Source organism: Vulpes vulpes, chromosome 3 (assembly GCF_048418805.1).
Source record: "Vulpes vulpes isolate BD-2025 chromosome 3, VulVul3, whole genome shotgun sequence".
Classification (NCBI taxonomy): domain Eukaryota; kingdom Metazoa; phylum Chordata; class Mammalia; order Carnivora; family Canidae; genus Vulpes; species Vulpes vulpes.
The window spans coordinates 86,274,968-86,298,891 of NC_132782.1; the positions used below are offsets into that span (position 1 = coordinate 86,274,968).

The following is a 23,924-nucleotide window of genomic DNA, read 5'->3' on the forward strand; positions in this document are numbered from 1 at the left end:
GTTCTTAGAGCTTCATACTGTCCCATTTAGGGACTGTAATGGTACTATGTCTGTACTTTGAAATACTTCTGAAAAAAAAAAAAAAACTTTTTTCTTTTTTTAGAAAGTAACAATCATTAAGCCTATTTGATGGACATAGGAGTATCCATCATCCATTTCATATTCTAAGGGTTGAAATCTGTCATAATGTGGAGTAAAAAAGAAACATTCCTGGTATTCACTGGCCAGCAGCATTTTTTATGGTCATATCTACTAGGGTATTCAGCTGAAGTATTAATAGGAAATCACGGGATGCCCCCCGGTGCATTACAATGAATAAATAAATAGAAGGAAGAGAAATATGTGATAAAATACTAGACTGATTTCTGCCTAGGTTCTGTAACTTAAGTATCTCACTATCCTAATACTTCTCCTTACACCCAGAATGTGCAGTGAAAACCAACATTTTAGCTGTGGCTCCAGCTGTCGGAGGGGAAGTTCTATCAGTATCTCTCTGCATCCAAAATAACTTTGTAGTCACATAATCTGCTGACATGCAGGTGCTTTCACACGTGCAGGCACCACACTAAAAATGGAGTAAGCAGTATTCAGAGCAGACATCCTTAGTTATCAAGACCTTTTCCTACAGCAACACACCCAGGGGAGGCAATACACAGTTTGGATCCACTGCCTGACATTACCATCATTTTGTCCTGTTGACATGGTTAGGTAAGATAAAACAGAAAATTCTCACGGTTGATTTTTTCCCCCTAAGAAAGCTGGTACTTGATTTAATTGAAAACATAATACATGGGATATACAGCCAAATCCAAATACTCACACACACACACACACACACACACACACACACACACACTCTGCACACATAAAAGTACATTTGATAAAAAAAAAAAAATTTCTCCTTCCAGCTTCAATAAAACCTGTCTCTTAAAAAAAGGAAATTTACTGGAAATTACTGGTAATATTCAGTGAAATCACTTCAGTTTAATGCTCCTATCATGAGCTTCTACATGGAATCCCAACTTTGCAGAGGCAGTCTTGAGCAAGGCCCTCCGTGACCCAGGACTCAGTTCTTCACCTGCCAGAATGACCGGGAGACTGGATACACTCCATTACTAGATTATCACTTCAAGTTCTAAAGCAGAATGAATCTATGTTAGCTACAAAGCAGCAGGTACCATTTCAACAAACCAAGTATTTTCACGAGGGAAAAGCAATGTGGAAAGAAGGCAAGAGATTCCTCATTTTAGTACAAAAACGTTCCAGTGACATTTCCTAGGAAGCACCAGGAACAAATTCAGGGGATTCAGCCTAGGTTCTAGCCTCTTTCAAGCTCTCATCTGCACGGATGGACATCAGCAAAACCAGTGATGAAGTCTGTGTTTTGGGTTCAGGACTGTAGGACTTTAATGCACGTACTTAAGTGAGGTCCTTTTGCTTCTGGTCAAGATGGAGTAATAGAGACTAGACTTATATCCTGCCTAAAATGGCTAAATGAAAAACTCAGACCCAATTCAATCTACACCCCGAAAAATGTCTCTCAAAAGTCAAGGTGAAGGGTGTCTGGGTGGCTTAGTAGGTTAAGTGTCCAGCTCTTGATTTCAGCTCAGGTCATGATCTCAGGGTTGTGAAATAGAGCCCCATGTTAGGCTCTGCACTGGGCATGGAACCTGCTTAAGATTCTCTCTCTCCAGGGTGCCTTGGTGGGCCAGCTAGGCAGCCAGCTCTTGATTTCAGATTGGGTCATGATTTTATCAGGATCCTGGGATTGAGTCCCGTGTCAGGCTCCACACTCAGTGGGCAGTTTGCTTTCACACGTACAAAGGGATTCTCTCTCTCCCCCTCTCCCTCTGCCCTCACTTCCCTCACTCATACTCTCTCTCTCTAATTAAAAAGAGAAAGAGAGAGAGAGAGAGAAAAGATTCTTTCCCTGTCCCTCCTGCCTCCTTCACTATTAAAAAAAAATTTTTTTTGAAACAAAGACATTTCCAGACATAATAACTTGAAAGAATTCATCAGTATGTGATCTGCATTATAAAAAATTCGAAAGTCCTTTAGGCACGGGGGGAAAAAAAGAAACTAGCAGATGAAAATCTGTATCTCCACAAAAGAATTCAGAATACTAATGGTAACTATGTGAGTAAACATTGTTCCCTCATGATGTGAGTCTCTTTAAAAGATTTACTGTTCTGTTTAAAGCAAAAATAACAAATGTGTTAGGTCAATAATATATGTAAAAGTAAGACAGCACAAAGCCTGGGAAGGGAGAAATCAAAATTAAATCAATAGTGATTTAAGGTTCTCATCTTACAGGTAAAGTGGCATAATATCACTTGATGGTAGACTGATGAATTAAAGCTATATAATATCTTAAAACCACCACTATATAAAGACTATGAAAATAATCCACTAAAATAGAGAATGCAGAGCACCCTGGGTGGCTCAGCAGTTTAGCACTGCCTTCAGCCTGATCTTGGAGACCCCGGATCAAGTCCTACGTCAGGCTCCCTGCATGGAGCCTGCTTCTCCCTCTGCCTGTGTCTCTGCCTCTCTCTGTGTCTCTCATGAATAAATAAATAAAATCTTAAAAAAAAAATCAGTGAAAAATGGAAGATGACACATTAAAATATAATCAGATGGTATCCCAAAATTAAGTATTTTCTAATTTTCAAATTATATTAATAATCTAGTTTATCTAACAGATTCCAATCTACTAAGAAGCTACAATTTGGTTTACTACTATAAATATCTAAGGATTCTCCTACAAACTTCACACACACACACACAATCTTTCTTAAAGTCAATCAGCAGCTCTCCAACTTCTTCCAGGGGAAAATAATGGTCCCCAAGTATGAACCATGGCCAGAAACCCTATGTTTTAGTTACAATATGTCAAATGCAATCCCTAAAAATTACCCATTGCACAAAAGTTTGATAGTAGTAGATAAAATAAAGTTCAAATAATCACATGCAGCTAAGTCACAGCTCCACATTTTTGGCTACTCAGTCCTAACTGAAAGTGATGTCATTTACCCTTAAATTTTACCTTAATTACTAATTAATACTAGCTTTCTTGTTATGACTTGGATTTTTGGTTGTTTGTTGTTGTTGTTGTTTAGAGTTTTAATCAGCTCAGGGACAGACCAATTCCACGGGGCACAAAGAACAGTGGCAGAGCATGGGCTTCGCAACTGGTCGGTCCTGCTGACTCGTTAAATGGGAATTCTGTACAAGTTGTGGTTTAACCCGCATAGAAATAATATCTACCTAACACTAAAAAAACAGGTTAAATTAGCATGAGTTCCTAGCTACTATTGAAGTACTATAAGATCTTAAAAGAAATGAGGTTGAGGGATCCTGGCTGAAATGCCACCACATGCATGGACCCAGACTACAGAAATTCATTAATTGCCAGCCAATTCACAGAATGGTGGGACAAAATAAACCAGTGTCCTGTTAAGGTGTTTACTTTGGAATACTGTTATGTAGTAATAAATAACTGACACATTTACAATGAACATAAATGAAAATAGGACGAAGTTTAAAAACATGGACTTAAAAAAAGATCCAACTAAATGCCCTCTACAATGGGCACATGCAAAATAGAACAATACCTAATGATTGAGGTGAAAGGGTAGAATGCTCTGCCAGACAAACCTTTACCAAAGTTAAGTTGCTCCCCCTACAATATCATAGGAAATCAAAGATAGGCACTAGATAATAACATATTGTTCAATTACACAACTAACAAGACTGAATTTGTATGCCACTAACAAAATTGGCTCAAAATACATAAAGCAGAAATTGACATATATGTAAAAATGGCATTTTTCCCTAAAGGTAAAAAAAAAAAAAAAAAGGGAAAGATACAGATTTGACTAACACAATTCACAAGCTTGCACTATGGACAATACATTTCAACAATTTTTTTTAAAGATTTTTTATTTTTATTCATAGAGACAGAGAGAGAGAGAGAGAGAGAGAGAGAGAGAGGCAGAGACACAGGCAGAGGGAGAAGCAGGCTCCATGCAGGGAGCCCGACGCGGGACTCGATCCCCAGTCTCCAGGATCACGCCCTGGGCTGCAGGTGGCGCTAAACCGCTGGGCCACCGGGGCTGCCCACATTTCAACAATTTTAAGATGTACTTTTTTTTTTCACATTTTAGCATCTTTGAAATTAACTGTCACTGCCTTCCTATCTGTGAATGTTTATTATTGCTAGAGGCATAATTGATCTTGATGTTTCTGCCACACACACACACACACAATATAATAACCATCTGATGAAGAGTTATTGCTTGGTTATTGCTTCAAACTTTTCCTTGATACTTTCTGGTAGAATCACCAAAGTCAGAGCATAAAAACTTACAGAATTTGAAAAATCCCAAAGACAACAAAGCAGTACTCTTTTGGGAAATGATGCATCACCCACAGAGGACAAGACTGTGTAGAGAAACACAAATACTTTCCATAGAGTGATTCTGAAGAGTGGGACTCTCTGAACAAGTTTTGGAAGTACCCTGACCAACTTACTTTGCTCCTATTTTACTTTTTATATGAATGCAAAATGGAAGCACAATTCTAAAGAACACATTGGTCCAAGAAGATGTAAATGACAAAATTCTGAAGTGAGCATAATGAAGAAAATAGCAGTGCCTGCATGCTAGTAAATCATGGAGTCACAACTGAAAAACATGTATTTTAGAAAAAAAAGTTAAGTTGAAAATAAGCTAAGCATTCACCTCCAGGGATTAGAAAAATAGCAGCTGCTTAAACACAAAGGAGAAAATAATACAGAGAAAAAATTCATTTAAAAAGTACCACAAAGCCACTTTGGCAGCACTTCAAAAAAAGTAAAACACAAAGTTTACATATAACCGTACAGTCCCTCTCCCGGGTATTTACCAAGAGAACAAGGACACAAGTCCACACAAACTGGAATGTTCACAGCAGCACTGGGAACAACAGCCAATAAGTAGAAACTACCCAAATGTCAGTCACAAGATGAATGGATAAACCCAGTGTGGCCCATCAGATGCAGTGGTATATTATGCAGCCACAAAAAAGGAAAAAAGCATTGACACATGCTTGAAAACATTATGCTGAGTAAAAGAAGCCAGCCCCAAGGGACTATACGTTGTATGACTCTCTTTATCAGATGTGTGCCCAGAACAGGCAAAACAAATTTATGGTGACAGAAATCAGAAGAGCAAGGGATGCCTGGGTGGCTCAGTGGTTGAGTGTCTGCCTTTGCCTCAGGGCGTGATCCCGTGGTCCTGGGATCAAGTCCCACATCTGGCTCCCTGCATCGAGTCTGCTTCTTCCTCTGCCTCTCTGTGTCTCTCTCATGAATAAACAAATAAAATCTTAAAAAAGAAAAGAAAAGAAATCAGAAGAGAGGTTAATCTGGAAAGCAGAGGAGGGTACTGAATGAGGAGGGGTACAGAAGAGCCTTGTGTGGTATCACAAACCACCTAGATTTTGATCTGGTAGTTATACATGCATATACACACATATCTATGTAAAACAGCTTGATTTCTATGCACACTTAACATTTGTGCATAGAAGCATTGTATTTACTGTCTCTAAAAGTTTACTTATGGATAAGTAATCCCTTTTATTTTTTTTTAATTTTTTTCAAAGATTTTATTTCAGAGAGACAGAGAGTGAAGGAAAGCAGGGGGAGAAGCAGAGGGAAAGAGAGAGATAACATCTCAAGCAGACACCCTACTAAGCGTGGAGCCCAATGTGGAGCTTGATCCCAGGACCCTGAGATCATGACCTGAGCCAAAATCAAGTGTCAGATGCTTAAACCACTGAGCCACGCAGGCACCCTAAGTAGTCCGTTTTAATCCTCAATAAAGAGAAGAATTAATTTCCTGCAAAAGATACTAAAATGACATTCTAAGAACCTGCCATTCACAGAACTGATGCTCAACCCGCTCAGATGACCTAAGAACAATCTGCCCTGAGGTATAAGACAGGAGTCAGATAGTATCACTGCACCTCTGCCTCACATCCTGTGGCTGTTACTCTTCCAAAGTCCTCTCCACCTCAGATATGCACATCTATCACTGTTAAGAATTTTTGTACAATACGAAGATAGATAAAATCAGCAATAAACTAAGAATGAGAGCAGTCATGGCAAGTTTTTAAGTGAACTGCTTTGTCTTACACTCACATGGAACTTCCCTCCCCACCAGATCCTCCTCTGCCTTCATATATAACCCCCCTCTGATGACCAACATGCCAGCCTGTCACTGACACTGTTTGGTGGCCACCAAGGAAGGGCAAGAGAGCTTCTGTGGCAGCGTGTGTCTTACAGGCAGTGGTAAAGGAAGATTTATTCCCTGACTCCATCTGGCAAACCCACACATAAGAGCCAATGACTCGGCCATCTATCTGGAATCCATATCTGAAAGTGTTTCATTGAACCACGGACTCCAGCTCATCTTCTATAGCAGTTTCTTATACATGGTCTTCCAGCCTTCTCCATCAGTAGCACTTAGAGGTATTTGAAAACAGGGTTCCTATCACATGCCTATCAGATCAGAACCTCTCAGTATGAGGCCTAGGGCTCCAAATTTTAACAAGCTTCTCAAATGATTGTGTTGAACACTAGAATTTGAAAACCACTGCTAAAAGGTGGCTATAAACATATAAGTCCTGAACTTAAAGCATGAATGCAATGTATTGAGTACAGAATGCCATCTGATATAGTAATTAAGAGCCTGAATTCTACAGCCAGACTACCTGTCTCAAAGCTGGTCTCTTGTCTGTTATCAGCTGTGACCACTTTGGGCAACTTACCCAACCTCTCTGTGCCTCTGTTTCCTTGCCTATAAAAAGGTTAATATATATTACCATGTAAAAAAGCTAATCAAAATCAAGTTCTCTTCTTGAATGTTATTTGCAATTTCAAATTAAATTTACTTCAATCGGGATCCCTGGGTGGTGCAGCGGTTTGGCGCCTGCCTTTGGCCCAGGGCGTGATCCTGGAGACCCGGGATCGAATCCCACATCAGGCTCCTAGTGCATGGAGCCTGCTTCTCCCTCCGCCTGTGTCTCTGCCTCTCTCTCTCTCTCTGTGACTATCATAAATAAACAAATATAAATAAATAAATAAATAAATAAATAAATAAATAAATAAATAAATAAATTTACTTCAATCATGAAAAATTAATAGTGAACAATGAGACTTTCTCTCTTAGATAACTGAATGACAGAGCAAAATACGCATCTGGACATTAGGCTTGTTTAATTGCGTTTTCTGCCCCCCCCCCCCCCCCCCGTCCCCTGCCAGAAGGTACAGTGCAAGGTAGAAGAGGGAGAGGGAGAGGGAGCCGCTTCACAAATACACATGAATAAAAATTGTGTGAAGACAGTTTGGCAGTTCTGCAGAGGTAAACATAGTCTTATAAGACAATCCTGCAATCACACTCCCAGGTAGTCCCCCAAGTGAGCTGAAAACATGCAAACACAAAAACCTGTACACATGTGTTTACAGCAGCTTTATTCATAATTGCAAACATTAGAGGCAAACAAGACGCCCTTTAGCAGTACAAAAGAATGTTATTCACCACTAAAAATAACTATCAAGCAAAGAAAAAATGTGGAGGAACCTGAATGCATATTAGTGAAAGAAGCTAGTCTGAAGAGGCTGCATAGCGTATGATTCCAACTACATGATGTTCTAGAAAAGCCAAAACTATGGAGACTGTAAAAGGATCAGTGGTTGTCAGAGGTTAGGGAGATGAGGGATGGGATAAATAAGTGAGCACAGGGGATTTTAGGGTGGTAAATCTACTATGTATCATATTATAAAATGGTAGGTACACGTCATTACACATTTGGCACACCCCACAGAACTACAAAGAACAAAGAGCAGAACTCTATTGTAAACTCTGGGGGTTAGGTAATAACCATGTATCAATACTGCCCTGTCAATTTTAACAAATGTACTACACTAATGTAAAATGTTAATAATAGGGAAACCTAACGGGGAGGAGGAGCTTATGGCAATTCCATAGCACCTGCAAGATCTACTGCTTCCTTCTTATCTAACCTGGTTACGCATAAGGTTAATAAGATTTCCCACAGTAATATCAAATTACCACTAGCAATAAAAACTGACTCAATCCTAATGTAGGCTACTGCTAACCTTTGCTCTGTGAAGCTCTGTGCTTCCTTGCCACTATAAGCAAGAGCTGGCCACTTGTACCATTAGTACAGAGAAAGGAAATATGTTATACTGATTTTTTTTAAATAGTCTTTTAGTAATCTCTGCACCCAATATGGAGCTCGAACTCACAACCCCAAGATCAAGAGTCTCATGCTCTTCTGACTAAGCCAGCCAGCTGCCCCTTTATCCTTATTTTAGTCAGCTTTGGGCAGAAGGGTGAATTTTTTTAGAAAATTTAAAAAAAAAAAAACAAAAATATTTAAGCAAAACCCACCCTACACAAAACTAGAATTGTTGGGCAGCCCAGGCTTGGCTCAGTGGTTTAGCGCACCTGCCTTCGGCCCAGGGCGTGATCCTGGAGACCTGGGATCAAGTCCCACGTCGGGCTCCCTACGTGGAGCCTGCTTCTCCCTCTGCCTGTGTCTCTGCTTCTCTCTCTCAATCTGTGTCTCTCATGAATAAATAAAAAATAAAATCTAAAAAATAAAAAAAAAACTAGAATTTTTTTGCATGAGAAGCGAGATAGGGCGCCTCTTCCTTTGAGGGGACTTATATCTTACTTCTCAAGTGTTTTAGAAAGAGTAATGATAGGATTTTAGAACACCACTTCTAACAAGGGGCACCTGAGTCAACAAAGAAAATCCCAGAGGGATGTACATGACAGAAAAGTTCTCTGTGAGCTCTGACAAGAGAAGCTCCACACTTGAAAGGGGCACTCGACAGTCAAAAAGAGAACAAAGAATTTCCCTGAAACAAATGAGGACAAAGAGGACATGCTGGAAAAAGTCTTTTTAAAAAATGACTGTAAACTTCCCAAATTTGCCAAAACAAAACAAAAAAACCAAAACCCACAAATTCAAGAAGGTGAGCAAACTCCAAATAGCACAACCCAGAGATCTATGCCAAGTCAAATCAACCGTATGCTTCTGAAAGAGAAAAAAGGCTGAATCAGCCACAGAAAATGACATCTTTCCTACAGGTTAGAAACAATTCAAATGGTTGGATTTCTCATCAGAAGCCATCATGGCCAACAGAAGTACTGCAACAATTTTCAAGTAAAGAAAGAAAAGAATGGTCGATTCTCCATTCTGTACCTGAAGTTATTCTTCAGGAATGAAGGAGAAAATTATTCTAAGGTGAAGTAAAACTGAAATTTGTAACGAGCAGACCTGCCCTAAAGAATGACTAAAGTTCCCTAAACAGAAAGGAGATGACAAAATAAGGAATGTTGGAATTCAGAAAAAGAAGGAAGGACAACAGAAAGAGTAAAAATGTGGGTAAAATGCGGGTAAGTACAAGAACCTTTCCTTCTCAAGTATTCTAAATTACGGTTGAGATAAAAATTAGAACTCTGTCTGATGTAGTATGCGGGGAAAAAAGAGTTAAGTGATATAAAAGGGAAGTAAAGTTTCTCTAGTTTACTTGAAGTAGAAAAGTGATGATACCAGTAAACTATAATTATATAAATATGTAATTATAGGGACGCCTGGGTGGCTCAGTCAGTTAAATGTCTGCCTTCGGCTCAGATCCCAGGACCCAGGGATAGAGCCCTGCATCCCCTGATGAGCAGGGAGCCTGTTTCTCCCTCTTCCTCTGCCCCTCCCCCTTTGTGCACTCAAGCTCTCTCTCAAGTAGATAAAATCTTTTAAAAATTATGTAATTATATATTATATATATACATAGCTTATACACATCCATGTGTATACACGCACCTTGAGCAACCACAAAAAAAGCTATTCAGGGCAGCCCAGGTGGCTCAGTGGTTTAGCGCTGCCTTTGGCCCTGGGGTGTGTGATGCTGGAGACCCGGGATCAAGTCCCACATCAGGCTGCCTGCATGGAGCCTGCTTCTCCCTCTGCCTATGTCTCTGCCTTTCTCTCTGTGTCTGTCATGAATAAATAAAATCTTTTAAAAAATTAAAAAATTAATTTAAAAAATTTTAAAAAGGTTCAAGTAACTCACAGGAAAAGTTCAGAGAAATGGAAAAAAAAGAAACAGGAAAAAAAGTGAAGTGACAACTTAAGCTCTGATACGTCAGTAATCACCTTAAATATAGAAGTTCTAAATAAAGCAATTAAAAGACACAGATTAGCAGATTTTATTTTTTTTATTTATTTTTTATTTTTTATTTTTATTTATTTTTTATTTTTTGCAGATTTTTTTTTTTAATGACCAATCTGAGATCCCTGGGTGGCTCAGCAGTTTGGCACCTGCCTTTGGCCCAGGGTGCGATCCTGGAGTCCTGGGATCGAGTCCTGCATCGGGCTCCCTGCATGGAGCCTGCTTCTCCCTCTGCCTGTGTCTCTGCCCCTCTCTCTCTCTCTCTGCGTGACTATCATAAATAAATAAATAAATAAATAAATAAATAAATAAATAAATAAATAAATAAAGGCAACCCTCTTAACAAGATAAAAAGACACATATTAGCAACGTGAGGAAGGCAACAGGGCAATCCCCCCAGGACCCCCAGACATCAACAGAATAAAAAATACTATAAACTACACTGAGATCAAATGTACCATTTTCTTAATACCAGAAACTACTACCACTCACCCCAAATGAAGTAGATAATTTGAAGAGCCTATGACAATTAAGGAAAACAGAGTCTGTAATTTTTAATTCCCAAAAAAGAAATCTCTGGGTACACATGGTTTCACTGAGAATTCTGCCAAACTTTTAAAGAATAAGCACTAATTCTATACAATCCCTTCTCCAAAAACAAGAGGAAGGAACATTTACTTCCCAATTCATTTTCTGAAGCTAGTACAAACACTAAAGCCAAAATGAGAGTAAAACAGTACAAAAAAGTAAATTACTAGCCAGTATTTCTCAGGTAAATATTGACATAAAAATCACTGTACATGTATCTCAAGGAAGAAATAAAAGTGTCCCTTTTTGCAGATTACATGATAATCCACCTAGAAAATTCCAAGAAACCTAACAACAGGGGTACCTGGGTGGCTCAGTGGTTGAGTGTCTGCCTTTAGCTTAGGCCATGATCTGGGGGGTCCTAGGATCGAGTACTGCATCAGGCTCCCTAGGAGGGGAGCCTGCTTCTCCCTCTACCTATGTCTCTGCCTCTGTGTCTCTCTCATGAATAAATAAAATCTTAAAAAATAAAAAATAACCTAACAAGCCTTCTAAAACTTAAAAATAAGTTCAACAAAACTGCAAGATAAAAGACATCATATAAAAATCAATTGTACTTCTATGTACAGCAATGAACACGTGATAAAATTTTTTTAAAGATTTATTTATTTATTTATTTATTTATTTATTTATTTATTTATTTATGATAGACACAGAGAGAGAGAGAGAGAGAGAGAGAGGCAGAGACACCAGAGGGAGGAGCAGGCTCCATGCAGGGAGCCCGATGCGGGACTTGATCCCGGGACTCCAGGATCGCGCCCTGGGCCAAAGACCAGCGCCAAACTGCTGAGCCACCCAGGGATCCCCACGTGATAAAATTTTAATGTTACCTCCATCACTTGAAAAATAAACTTGAGTATAAATCTAACAAAAACAGGTATGCTGAAATACATGCATGTTGAAACTACAAAATACTGATGAATGAAATTTTAAAAATCTAAATAAATGTAAAGACATGTTGTGTTCATGTCAGAAGACTCACCACAGTAAAGACATAAATTTCCCCAAAATTAACATGCGTTTAATGTAATTCCTGTCAAAATCCCAACAAAATGGGGCACCTGAGTGGCTCAGTCAGTTAAGTGTGTGCCTTCAGCTCACATCCTGATCTTAGGGTCCTGGAATCTGGGTTGGGCTCCTTGCTCATCAGCTGGTTGCCTCCTTCTCCCTCTGTCCCTCCCCCCTGCTTGTACATGCCCCCCCCCCTCTCAAATAATCTTAAAAAAAAAAAATCCCAGCAAGATTTTTTATAGATATAGAGAAGATTATTCTAAATATATCACTATACATATATATATATAAGATTATTCTAAAATTTATATGCCAAGTCGAAAAAATCAGAACAGCTAGAGCAATTTTGAAAAAGATTAAATTGGAGTAACACTGAAAGAGATCTCCAAAGAGTCATTCATGGAGCCAACTGATTTTTGACAAAGGTACAACAGCAATTCCATAGAGGATGGTGAGCTTTGCAACAAATAGGGCTGAAGTTACTTTGACCTAACCTTCACACTTCATATAAAAATTAACTCAAAACGGATGACAGAGTTAAATTTCTAATGTAAAAGAATAAGCCTTTTTGGAGAGAATCTTGAAGGAGCTAGAGCTCAGTAGAGTACTTTGACAGGACACCAAAGCTCTAACCATATGAGAGAGTTAATAAACCAAATCTCATCAAAACTAAAACCCTTTGCTCTGCAGAAAACGCCGTTAAGAGGATGACAAGGCAGGTTACAAATTGGGAGAACTTTCTCTAAGCCATATATCCGATGAAGGACTCTACATCTAGAATGTATTTAAGGACTCTCAAAACTCAACAGTAAAAAGCAAACAAGTCAATTGAAAACAAGCAAAGCATTAGAAGAAACATTTCATCGAAGATGATCTACAGATGGCAAAGCAGCACATGAAAAGAAGTTCAGCATCACTAGTCATTAGAAAAATGCAAACAGAGACCACAAAGAGCTATTATTACTTATTTAGTACAAGAGCTAACATAAAGAAGACTGACAGAGGATCTGTGGGGAAACTGGATCTCACACACTGCTAATGTGGACGTAGAAAAACTCTGGAAAACTGCGGCAGTTTCTTATAAACTAAACACACACTTACCAAATGACCCAGCAATATCATTCCTAGACATTTAACCCAGAGAAACTTAAAAATGAAATGTCCACACAATGTCCATTATATGCAAATGTTCATAACAGTTTTACTTATGACATCCCCAAACCGGAAACAACCCCAAGCATTGTACAACAGGTGAGCAAATAAACACATTGTGGTCCATCTATATACACCTTGGGATATTACTTTGCAACCAAAGTGAATGAACTGGGGATCCCTGGGTGACTCAGCAGTTTAGTGCCTTCCTTTGGCCAAGGGCGTTATCCTGGAGCCCCAGGATCGAGCCCCGCATCAGGCTCCCTGCATGGAGCCTGCTTCTCCCTCTGCCTGTGTCTCTCATGAATAAATAAATAAATAAAATCTTTAAAAAAAAAAAAAAAAAAAAAAAACAGTGAATGAGCTACTGACACACGCAACAACTTGATGGGTCTTAAGGGTATTATGCTGAGCGAAGGGGAAAAAAAAAACCCACCCAACCTCAAAAGGTTACAGACTATGATTCCACTGACATAATACTCTTGAAATGACAAAACTATAGAAATGGCAAACAGATTAGTCATTGCCTGAAATTAAGAATGGTCTGGGAGGGATCCCTGGGTGGCGCAGCGGTTTAGCGCCTGCCTTTGGCCCAGGGCGCGATCCTGGAGACCCGGGATCGAATCCCACATCGGGCTCCCGGTGCGTGGAGCCTGCTTCTCCCTCTGCCTATGTCTCTGCCTCTCTCTCCCTCTCTCTCTGTGACTATCATAAGTAAATAAAAATTAAAAAAAAAAATTAAAAAAAACCACTGTTCTCTATAAATAAACATAAAAAAAAAAAAAAAAAAAAAAAGAATGGTCTAGGAGGGGGATCCCTGGGTGGCTCAGCGGTTTCGCGCCTGCCTTTGGCCCAGGGCGCGATCCTGGAGTCCCGGGATCGAGTCCCGCGTCGGGCTCCCAGCATGGAGCCTGCTTCTCCCTCTGCCTGTGTCTCTGCCTCTCTCTCTCTCTCTCTCTCTCTCTGTCTATCATAAATAAATAAATCTTAAAAAAAAAAAAAAAAGAATGGTCTGGGATAAAGGACAGCAGGTATGACTATAAATGGGCCAGCAGGACACAGAGATCTTTGTGGTGACGGAATAGTTCTGTCCTGACTGCAGTACTGGTTATATGCATCTACAGGAGTGATAAGATGATACACAAATACACACACCCACTGCATCAATGTCAATGTCCTGCTTTTTGAAACTGTATTACAATGACACAAGATGTAACCAACAAGAGGAACGGAGTAATGGGCCATGTAAGACCTTTCTGTACAACAGTCTTTGCAACTTTTTGTGAATCTATAAATCAAAATTTAAAGTTTTTGAAAAGCATTCGTATCACCTAAAGAAAAAACTAGGTGTCTTCTATACCCTGATGACCAGAAAGAAGAACTGGTACACTCTGATCTTCAGTCACACAGGTCAGGGAGAAGTGGCAAGGGGAGTGAGGAAAGCCACTGGCTCCAGAGCACTGTGGTCCCTCCTGGGGTGCGGAAGTGCCAGGTTCATCACAGCCTCTATGGGGTCAGGATGGGGATGGGGTCAGGATGCTAATGAAACACCAGCCAGACCTTCAGAGACCAGAAATGTCAGGATCCATCTACACTAAGTGAATATTAGGGCTGACTCATTCTAAAAATATAGCACCAAAAATGGAAACAAGGAGAAAATGTCCAACCACTGTTTCTGAGCTGCACATGGCATCTTAGCTATATCCCTGCCATGATAACATCCACTGACCTGGAGGATTCAAACATTTTAACATCTAGGGAAACAGCAGCCCAGGCAAATGGTACTATGAAGTGCTGACTCTGAACCTGAACCAATTTGTTAGATGCTACACTATATGACACTATAATAAAGATATGCTCCACATTTCCAGTAACGGTTAATTTTTATTGGACAGCACAGCTAATATGACAAAAGAACATTTTAAAAAGTGGTTCCACAGGAGGCACCTCAGTGGCTCAATCAGTGAAGTGTCGGACTCTTGATCCCAAGCTCAGGTCTTGATATCAGGATCCTGAGTTCAAGCCCTGCACTGGGCTCTGTGCTAGGCATGGCGCATACTTTAAAAAAAATTTTTTTAAATAATAAAAAATAAAAAGTGGTACCACATAACACTCTAGTTGGCCTGCTCTTAACAGTCAATGAATCAGTAACTAACAAATTTAATGTGAACTAAACACTTGCAGGCAGCCTTTACTGATAGGCAAGTAATTTTCTCCATCATTTAAAGTAAGCAGAAGTAAGGGTATCTCACTTCTCTCACTTCTTCACTTGTATGGAGGTTAGGTATAGGTCTGTATACAGAAATTAATTCTCCAGAATTGCAGGAACAGATAATGTGTGTGATTACAGCAGTCAAATCATCAAAACCTGTGAGTTTTTATGCAAATACACTCTTTTCAGTTTCCACACATAATTCTCACTGATTCACAACTCTATCCTGTTCACTCATTTTTTCAAGAGTTTTTCTATCACACCAAAAGCTAAAACACATGCTCATGCAGAAGCAACAAAAGAAAAAGCAGCTACAACCCTGCCACAGAGAGATAACCACAGTTAACATTTCAGATTCAGTCTTCCAGAGTACAGTCACATATGCAAAATCAGATGAGAAACAGTGCAAAAACACTTGTTAAGTGTTTAAGTGGGATGGGACTAATGATGATCTCTGATGCTTAGGCAGAGGGGCATCCAGGTTGTACCAGTGTGCCTGGGTCCTGTTTAGTGCCACTTGTTTTCTTATAATTAGCAGCTCACTCTTCTCCACTTGACTACACAAACCAGCATTTCATAAAACACCATTCTACCCTTTAAAAAAAAAAAATCAACTTGTAGAGATATAATAACCACAAAATTCAAGTCTCAAGTATCACAAAACCAAAACATGGCTTTTACTTCAAAACTAAGTTTAGTAGGTCAAAATTTAATCTCAACCCTTCTTTATTTCAAATCAAAACTCACTCCCAAAGGGCAAAGGCTGCACTCAATGGAAAAATTAATCTAAATAGCAAGACCAGAGAAAGAATGATTAGCTTTTATGCATCCACTTATTTGCAAATGCCAATTTCGTAGGTCCTCCATACTTAGTTTACAAAAACCAAATATGCTTGTGTTGTTTTACAGAACTGTAGCTATAGCTTTCACAGAGAGTGACAGTCAGTACTGCATCAAGTAAAGGTGAGCAACTTTCACCACATACAAGCCTGTGCCCTTACCTTTCATTTTTCTTCCAAAACCTTGCCTTCAAGCCATGCTCTTTCTTCGATCTTCCAACTTTTTCTCTTTCCCACCAGCTTCTTTTCATCAATCTATGAACATGTTCAAATCTCTCGTCCCATCCACTGTGTGTGACAGATCTGAAGGAATGAGTTCAATCTCTTTTTTCTTCATATAAACTATTAGAAAGAGTAGTCTGTGCTTGCACTTTCTTAAATATAGAGATGATCTGAACACATTAATAAGCTTAAGTCTACACTTAGTATAGACTGAAAGGTATTAAAGTCCTAATAACAACAGTGTGGTATGAACTCATACAAAAATAGGTTAAAAGATCAATGGAAAAGAATATAGAGCCTAAACACAGAAGCACATATGAAAGATATTTAAAAGAATAAGCTCTTCAACAAAGAGAGCTGGAACAAATGAATATCCACATACAAAAGAACACAGTTGAACCCCTACCTCACACATAAGAATTAACTCCAGGGCACCGGGGTGGCACAGTCAGTTGAGCATCTAACTCAGTTCTGGCTCAGGTCATGATCTCAGGGTTGTGAGACTAGGCCCCACATCAGGCTCTGCACTCAGCATGGAGTCTGCTTGGAATCCTCTCTTCCTCTCCCTCTGTCACCCCCCACCCCGCCACACATGCAGGCGCATGCACTCACTCCCTCTCTTTCTCTAAAATAAATAAATAAATATTTTTTAAAAATCAACTCCAAATAGATCAACGAGCTACATGTAAGAGCTAAAGCCATAAAACTCTAGAAGAAGACATAGGAGTACATCTCCATGACCTTGGATTTGGCAGTGCATTCCTAAGCACTCAAATCACAAACAAAAGAAAAAATACTTTTGCAAAAAAAATTATCAAAAAAAGTAAAAAGATGACCTACAGAGGAGAGAAAATGCTTGCAAATCATGAATCTAATAAGGGTCTAGTATCCAGAATACATAAAGAACTCTTACAACTCAATTGCAAACAACCCAATTAAAAAATTTAAAGCACCTGAACATTTTTCTAAAGGTACACAAATACCCAAGAAGCACATGAAAAGATTCTCAATGGCATTAGTCATTAGGAAATGCAAATCAAACCACAATTAGATTGTACTTCAGACCAACCAGAATGGCTATAATAATTTTAAGGGGGCTGCTATAATAATTTTTTAACCGAAGATACTAACAAGCTTTGGCAAGGATGTGGAGAAACTGGAACCTTCATACACCACCAACAGGAACGTAAAATGGTTTGGTTGTCCTGGAAAATGGTTTAGCAATCTCAAAAAGTTAAAGAATTACAAAGGATCCAGGAATTCTACTATGTATGTACCCAGAAGAACTAAAACAGACATTCAAACAATTACTTGTACAAGAATATTCATAGAAGCACTATTTAAAACAGACCAAAGGTGGAGATAAATATCCATCAACTGATGAGTGGATTAGCAGGTTGTGGTGTGTGCACATAGTGGAATATTATTTAGGGAAAAAAATACTAATATCTACTACCATATAAATGAACCTTGAAAACATGATGCTAAGTGAAACATGCCAGATGCAAAAGACCACATATGTTTCCCTTGATGCTAAATGTCCAGAAAAGGCAAATCTCTAGGGACAGAAATTAGAATAGTGTTGGTTGGGGCTGATGCAAGGAAAGACTGCACCCAGTAATGAGGGATCTTCTTGGGGTGATGGAAAGGTTCTAAAATTGACTGGGTGATGACTGTACAACTCTATAGATTTACTAGAACTCACTGAACTATATAGTATAAATGGGTGAATTTTGGAGCACCTGGCTGGCTCAGTAAGAGGAACAGGGGTTCCTTGATCTTGGGGTTGTAAGCTAGAGCCCCATATTGGGTGTAGAGATGACTTAAAAATAAAATCTTTTAAAAAGCTAAAACTTTTTTAAAAGGGGTATATTTGATGGGGATATAAATTGTGTCTCAATAAAGCTGTTAGGAAAAAAAAAAGCTTTTTTATGAATCTTTCTGTTTTGAGATCCTAGCATCCAGGATCCTTGGTTCCCTACTCTGCCATCACGTGCCTGTTTGTCATTTATACATTCTGTGCAGTCCAAACAGTAGAAAATCTAGGGGAACCTGAGTGGCTCAGTGGTTGAGCCATCTACATTTGGCTCAGGTCGAGATCCCGGCGTCTGGGGATCAAGTCCCATGCATCGAGCTCCCCTCAGGGCGCCTGCTTCTCCCTCTGCCTACATCTCTGCCTCTGTCTCTCATGAATAAATAAAATCTTTACAAACAAAACAGTAGAAAATCTTGAACATGCAGCACACAATGGTGAGGCTCAAAACAAATTCTAAACCAATGTTTAGCCTGTTTTATGCTGAACATCTAATGTTAATAAAGTCTGAAATACAAGACAAATCAAGACAATATAGTATTACTTATGTCACACTGTCCAAAGAGATGTGTACATATTTACTATCACATATCCAATGGAGCATTCAGAGAAATTACTCTGGGTATACAGATAAACATTGTCCAAATAGGGCTACATTACTATGAAGCTTGCAAAAAATTAAAGGTGGAAAAAGTTTATGCTGAAAATGTTATTTAAGAAGAGGGTTGGCACCTGGGTGGCTCAGTTGGTTAAGGTTTTGACCCTTGGTTTCAGCTCAGGTCATAATCTCAGGCTCCTGAGATTGAGTCCTGTGCTGGGCTTCACACTCAACCCGGTGTCTGTTTCAGATTCTCTCTCCCTTTCCTTCTGTCCCTCCCGCTCATGCGCGCACACACTCTGTCTCTTCTCTCTCAAATAAATAAACAAATATTTTTAAATAAATAAAAGGGAGGGGAAGGTAATTTTGGTTTTGTTTGGTTTTTTTTTTTTTTTTTTTTAAGATTTATTCATGAGACAGAGAGAGAGAGAGAGAGAGACAGAGATACTGGCAGACAGGGAGCCCAATGTGGGACTCGATTCTGGATCCTGGGATCACATCCTGAGTCAAAGGCAAATGCCCAACCGCTGAGCCACCCAGGCGTCCCAGCAGGAGGTAATTTTGACTCTCAATAAAGAAAACCCAATTTGAATGTTCATCACCAGGAGCTCAGAAGAACATCAACTTGTGTCACTAGCCTGGAAAACCCTACCTCAGGCAAAAAGGGTATGCTCTAAAAAGGCGATGTGTCTGAGCTCAGCTTCTGCTTTAAGCTGAAGAATGAGGCAGTTCTCCAACTAAAAACCCGAGTTCCTCCCATAGCCACACCTACAAATAACATTCTCCAATAACCTCCCCTAGAAACCGACTCAGGTATGTTCTTATTCCTTGTCGGGAAGCGTGAACCACAACTCAGTCTTTAGCCGACTGGATACAGCTGTATAACATCTGGCATTCCACTTCCCATTCACAAACATCTGAAAGGTAGAATGCTTGAGGAATTTAATGGTAATGGGGTGGGGGAAATGAGGGAGCGCTATTTTAGGACAAAGCAGGGTGGAAATCCATGTGGTTTCTATCTCACAGTCCAGGAAGGATGGTGGGGTCAGCAGTCTCGGCTGGAAACCCCACCGGAGAGTCCTGCAGCTACTCCATAGCTGAGGTTCTAGGAAACGTCCAGTTTTCTCCTGAAATTTCAGGCCGAAAAAAAAAAATTTTCAGGCTGAGTTATCAGGTTTTGTAATGTCATTCCAAGCTCTGATTCAGTCAGGATCTCCAGGTAAAGCAACAGGACATCTCGAAGGTTACAAGAACATATCAGTTCCTGGGCAGAAGCTGGATGAGGAAGGCTGGGCATTTCAGAGTCCCCAAGCCTGGCAGACCTGGCATGTGGGTGTGCTCTCACTCTCCCCTAAATCCAGGGAATGACAGGAGAGGCTTTAAGATAAATAAATAAATAAAATCATTAACTGCTTAGAAAAGTGGAAATCATTACAAAAAAGAGAGAAGGGATCCCTGGGTGGCTCAGTGGTTTAGCGCCTGCCTTTGGTCTGGGGTGTAGTCCTGGACTTCCAGGATCAAGTCCCACGTCGGGCTCCCTGCATGGAGCCTGCTTCTTCCTCTGCCCGTGTCTCTGCCTCTCTCTCTCTCTCTCTCTCTCTTTCTCTCTCTGTGTGTCTCTCATGAATAAATAAAATCTTTTAAAAAGAGAGAGAGAGCAGATAAGAACAGAGCAAAGGAGGGGTGGGGCACCTGGTGGCTCAGTCAGTTAAGCACCTGCCTTCAGTTCAGGTCATGATCCCAGGGTCCTGGAATTGAGTCCCACATCAGGCTCTTTGCTCAGCAGGGAGTCTGCTTCTCCCTTTGCCCCTCCCCCTGCTCCTGTGCTTACTCGCTCTCTAATAAAAATAAAATCTTAGAAAAAAAAAAGAATCAGAACAAAGGAAAAATCAAATCCAAGGAGAAAGCAAATGTATATACATGCAAAGTTTATGGCAGTATTACTACTGCAAAGTTTGCAACTTAGAGGAGTCCTAAAGCCTCAAGTCGCTGGATATAATATGTACAAATGGTTTAAAATTGAAAAGTCAAATAAGACAGAGGGACTCATAATGAAAAACATATGACCATCTCAATAGATGGGAAAATAGCATTTGATAAAATTCAACAGCCTTTCCTGACTAGAAAAAAAAAAAATCCAGCAAACTAAGAATAGAAGCTTTCTTAACCTAAGGGAAGGATATCTGGCAGAAACCACCAACAAGCATCAGACTTGGAAGCACTCCCACTGAAGATGGGACTGAAATGATGCCCCTATCACAGTTGCTGTTCAATGCAGGAGGCCTGGCATATTTCCCCAATCTGGGATGGGGCTCTGCTTAAGAAACCAAAGGGAAGCATTTCCATCAACTATGCTTGTAATAATTCGCATATTTGTCTTTCTCCACCCAAATGGGCTGTCAAATTCTTCACCTATCTTCCAAGTCAGTAAGACCTCATAAAACTTCATTGAAAGTATCCCAGAAAATGTTGTTATGATTTCTCAAGCGGAATATTCCACACTGAATGAAAACAAGTAACCTTCTCAGATGGTCCACAAGTTCTAACGTTCTGGAGAATGCATTAGGGGACCCTGATCTTTGCTCTGGGTCTGTTTATTTAATCATGACCATGTGCTAGGCAGACGAGATTTCCAAAACCACCAGGTAACTTACTCAGGTTTATTCTGACTGAAGTGCTCCTACTTGAAAACTTTGCTGATAACGAATGTGAAAATGTGAAACTTTCCTTCATTTTACATCCTGATTTAAGTGTTTTAACTCTGCTAATCTAAGGCTCACAGAAGAATGGTCTAAAACTGTGTTTTTTTGATTCTCCAGTCTTCATGATCCAACCAAGGCCAGTCACCTTCTCTCCAGCTGCAAAGAGGCCTGTGAAAGAGGACAGGCTGCAACAGTATGGCACATCCATAAGTGAAAACAATGTGTCCCTGGCCTAGAGGGACACTTCCTTTTCTATATACATTTGCTTTAAAGTCATACTTTGCCATAGCTACAGGAAAGAACCAACTCGACATGACCTCTAGCCAGGCTCTGTTCAAAATACTTAGCTCCAAATATGGAGTATTTTGGAGGAAGGGCAGGGGTTGGAAAGAAGTCTTTGTAAGAAAAGAATCAAGCTCTCAAGTTCGCGTGGGAGGGTAAGATTCAGGGGTCAGGCCACACTCAAAGAGCTAAACTGGTCGCAAGGAGGCTCCCCCCAAATGACCTTACAAATAAAAAAATGAACAGTTTTAAAGCCAGTAGAGGAGGCGGAAGAACTTCTTATCTGCATCTAAACCATGCTGAACTTTACCATCTAGCTTCTGGAAATCTGGGCTGTTCCTCTGAGAAGTGCCCTCCCACTCTTCCAACCCCTCCCGCCACCCAGATGTACAACAGGATCCCCTCACACTTGAGAACACTCTATTTTGGAGAATGTAAAACCTGCCCTTTTCTTTATAGCTATTTCTTCCTTCCACTGTTTTACCTTCTTCTTTTCCTTCATTTCTGTGGTGACAAAAGAACCTAATTTTGTTAGACATCTCCACCAGTAATCAGTGACTGAGGACATGGTGACAGGAGAGCATAGGACACTGCAGTGCCAAAGGAGCCTCTTCATTCTGAAGGCTCCTAGAGCACATACAAACAGGATACAGAGGGCCACTGTCTATGCACACAACAACCACACGTTCTTGGGGCAGAGAGTAGCAGATGTTTAACAGCTGTCCAGCAGCAGAGTAAAACAGAGGAACAGAAGGTAAACCTTGAATTAGCCAAAGCGAGTATAGGGAAACCCGAGGAGAAAATACAGTCACTCAAGTTAGCCAGGGCACCAGCCTACCCTGACTGGTTGGCTTTTCCCATTCACTACTAATCGATGGCCAAATAAATAAAAGCAGTTACATCTTGATTTTAAACACGTTCCCAAAAAATGATCAAACATTTCTGCTTCTACTTTTAAAATACAGTGTTGCCAAGGGAGACCGCCAGAATAGGCAACTGTGAGTCCACAGCCCAACTCCACCCTCATGTAAGTTATTTTATCTCCCTATCAGTTTCTCATCTGAACCGTGGGGCTCACAATACCTACCCCTCCAGGACTTTTGTAAGAATTACAAGCGAGCTAACACTCCAAATCCAAAGTGCCTAGTATAACATCCGGCACCTAGTAGATGATTAGTTAAATGTAACAGTGAGTAAGTACTGTCACTGCTGTTATTGTAAGTAATTACTATTAACATTCTTTACCCAGAAACTTATAAGGAGTTTATCCTTCTCAAAGTGGAGCTTCAGATACCCATTCTGCTAGGGGGAGAAAGAAGAAATTTTTTTGTGTGTCTTTTTGAATCCATGGAGAGCGTCCAATGACTAATGCAAACCCCCAAAGAGACAGAACTAGTCAAAAACAAAAACTTGGAACCCCAAGGAACACCTGGGTGGCTCAGCAGTTGAGCATCTGCTTTCAGTTCAGGTCATGATCCTGGGGTCCTAGGATGGAGTCCTGCCATCAGGCTCCCTGCGGGGAGCCTGCTTCTCCCTCTGCCTATGTCTCTTCCTCTCTCTCTGTGTCTCTCATGAATATATAAATAAAAGCTTTAAAAAGAAATTTGGAACCCCAATTTCCATCCTACTCTCTGAGGTGCCAGACTGAAGGAAAGCCTTGTGTCTTGGAGGACAGACGTTATGACAGACAGTTGGCTCCTCACGGGGCAATTTCCATGGCACAAAGTGTGATGGAGCCTAAGTGTTCCCGGGAGACAAGATGTGAGCTCGGGCCACAGAGCACAGCAAGGCTGCTCCGTGCTCAGGTACACAAATGAAAAGGGCCAGGTACAAAGTCTTACATAAACAGGCTTCCTGTTTGCGTTTTGAAAAATATACACATTCACTCACAGAGAAGCCAAGTTTCACAAACCAAACCAAAACGTGAGAATGGAAGAATTATAGATGGCTTTTACTCTATTTGTCATTTTCTGAAATATTTTATAAACTTGTACTTTTACAATCAGAAAAAAAAAAAAATCAACAATGCTACCTCCATCTCAAAGTAAGCAAGGACTCTCTGGCTATGCAAGTTAGCACACAGCATGCCACAGTCCTGCCAAGTGCTTCTGCTATAACCTTCCAGGCAGGGTTTCCACATCCCCTTAAGTTGCCCAGGGCTCCCCGAGGGTCCTCTGTGCTGTACCAATGACACCCTGGAATTTCTCTCATTTATTCTCTCTCAATATTGCCAAACACCTGCTTAGTCACAGGCTCCATGGC

At 40.2% G+C, this 23,924-nt stretch overlaps 1 protein-coding gene across 3 annotated transcripts in view; it reads right to left on the reverse strand.

The window, feature by feature from the left end:
* Window positions 1–23,924, reverse strand: part of CYTH3 (cytohesin 3) — an 86,738-nt gene that overhangs the window by 28,267 nt on the left and 34,547 nt on the right. The window contains exon 3 of one of the 3 annotated variants that reach the window (XM_072753166.1): window positions 16,208–16,348. The exons of the other annotated variants lie outside the window; for them this stretch is intronic. Within the exon in view, the coding sequence (XP_072609267.1) occupies window positions 16,208–16,214 (7 nt within the window). The 5' untranslated portion in view covers window positions 16,215–16,348. The remainder of the gene's footprint in view (window positions 1–16,207; window positions 16,349–23,924) is intronic. 3 annotated transcript variants of the gene reach the window in all.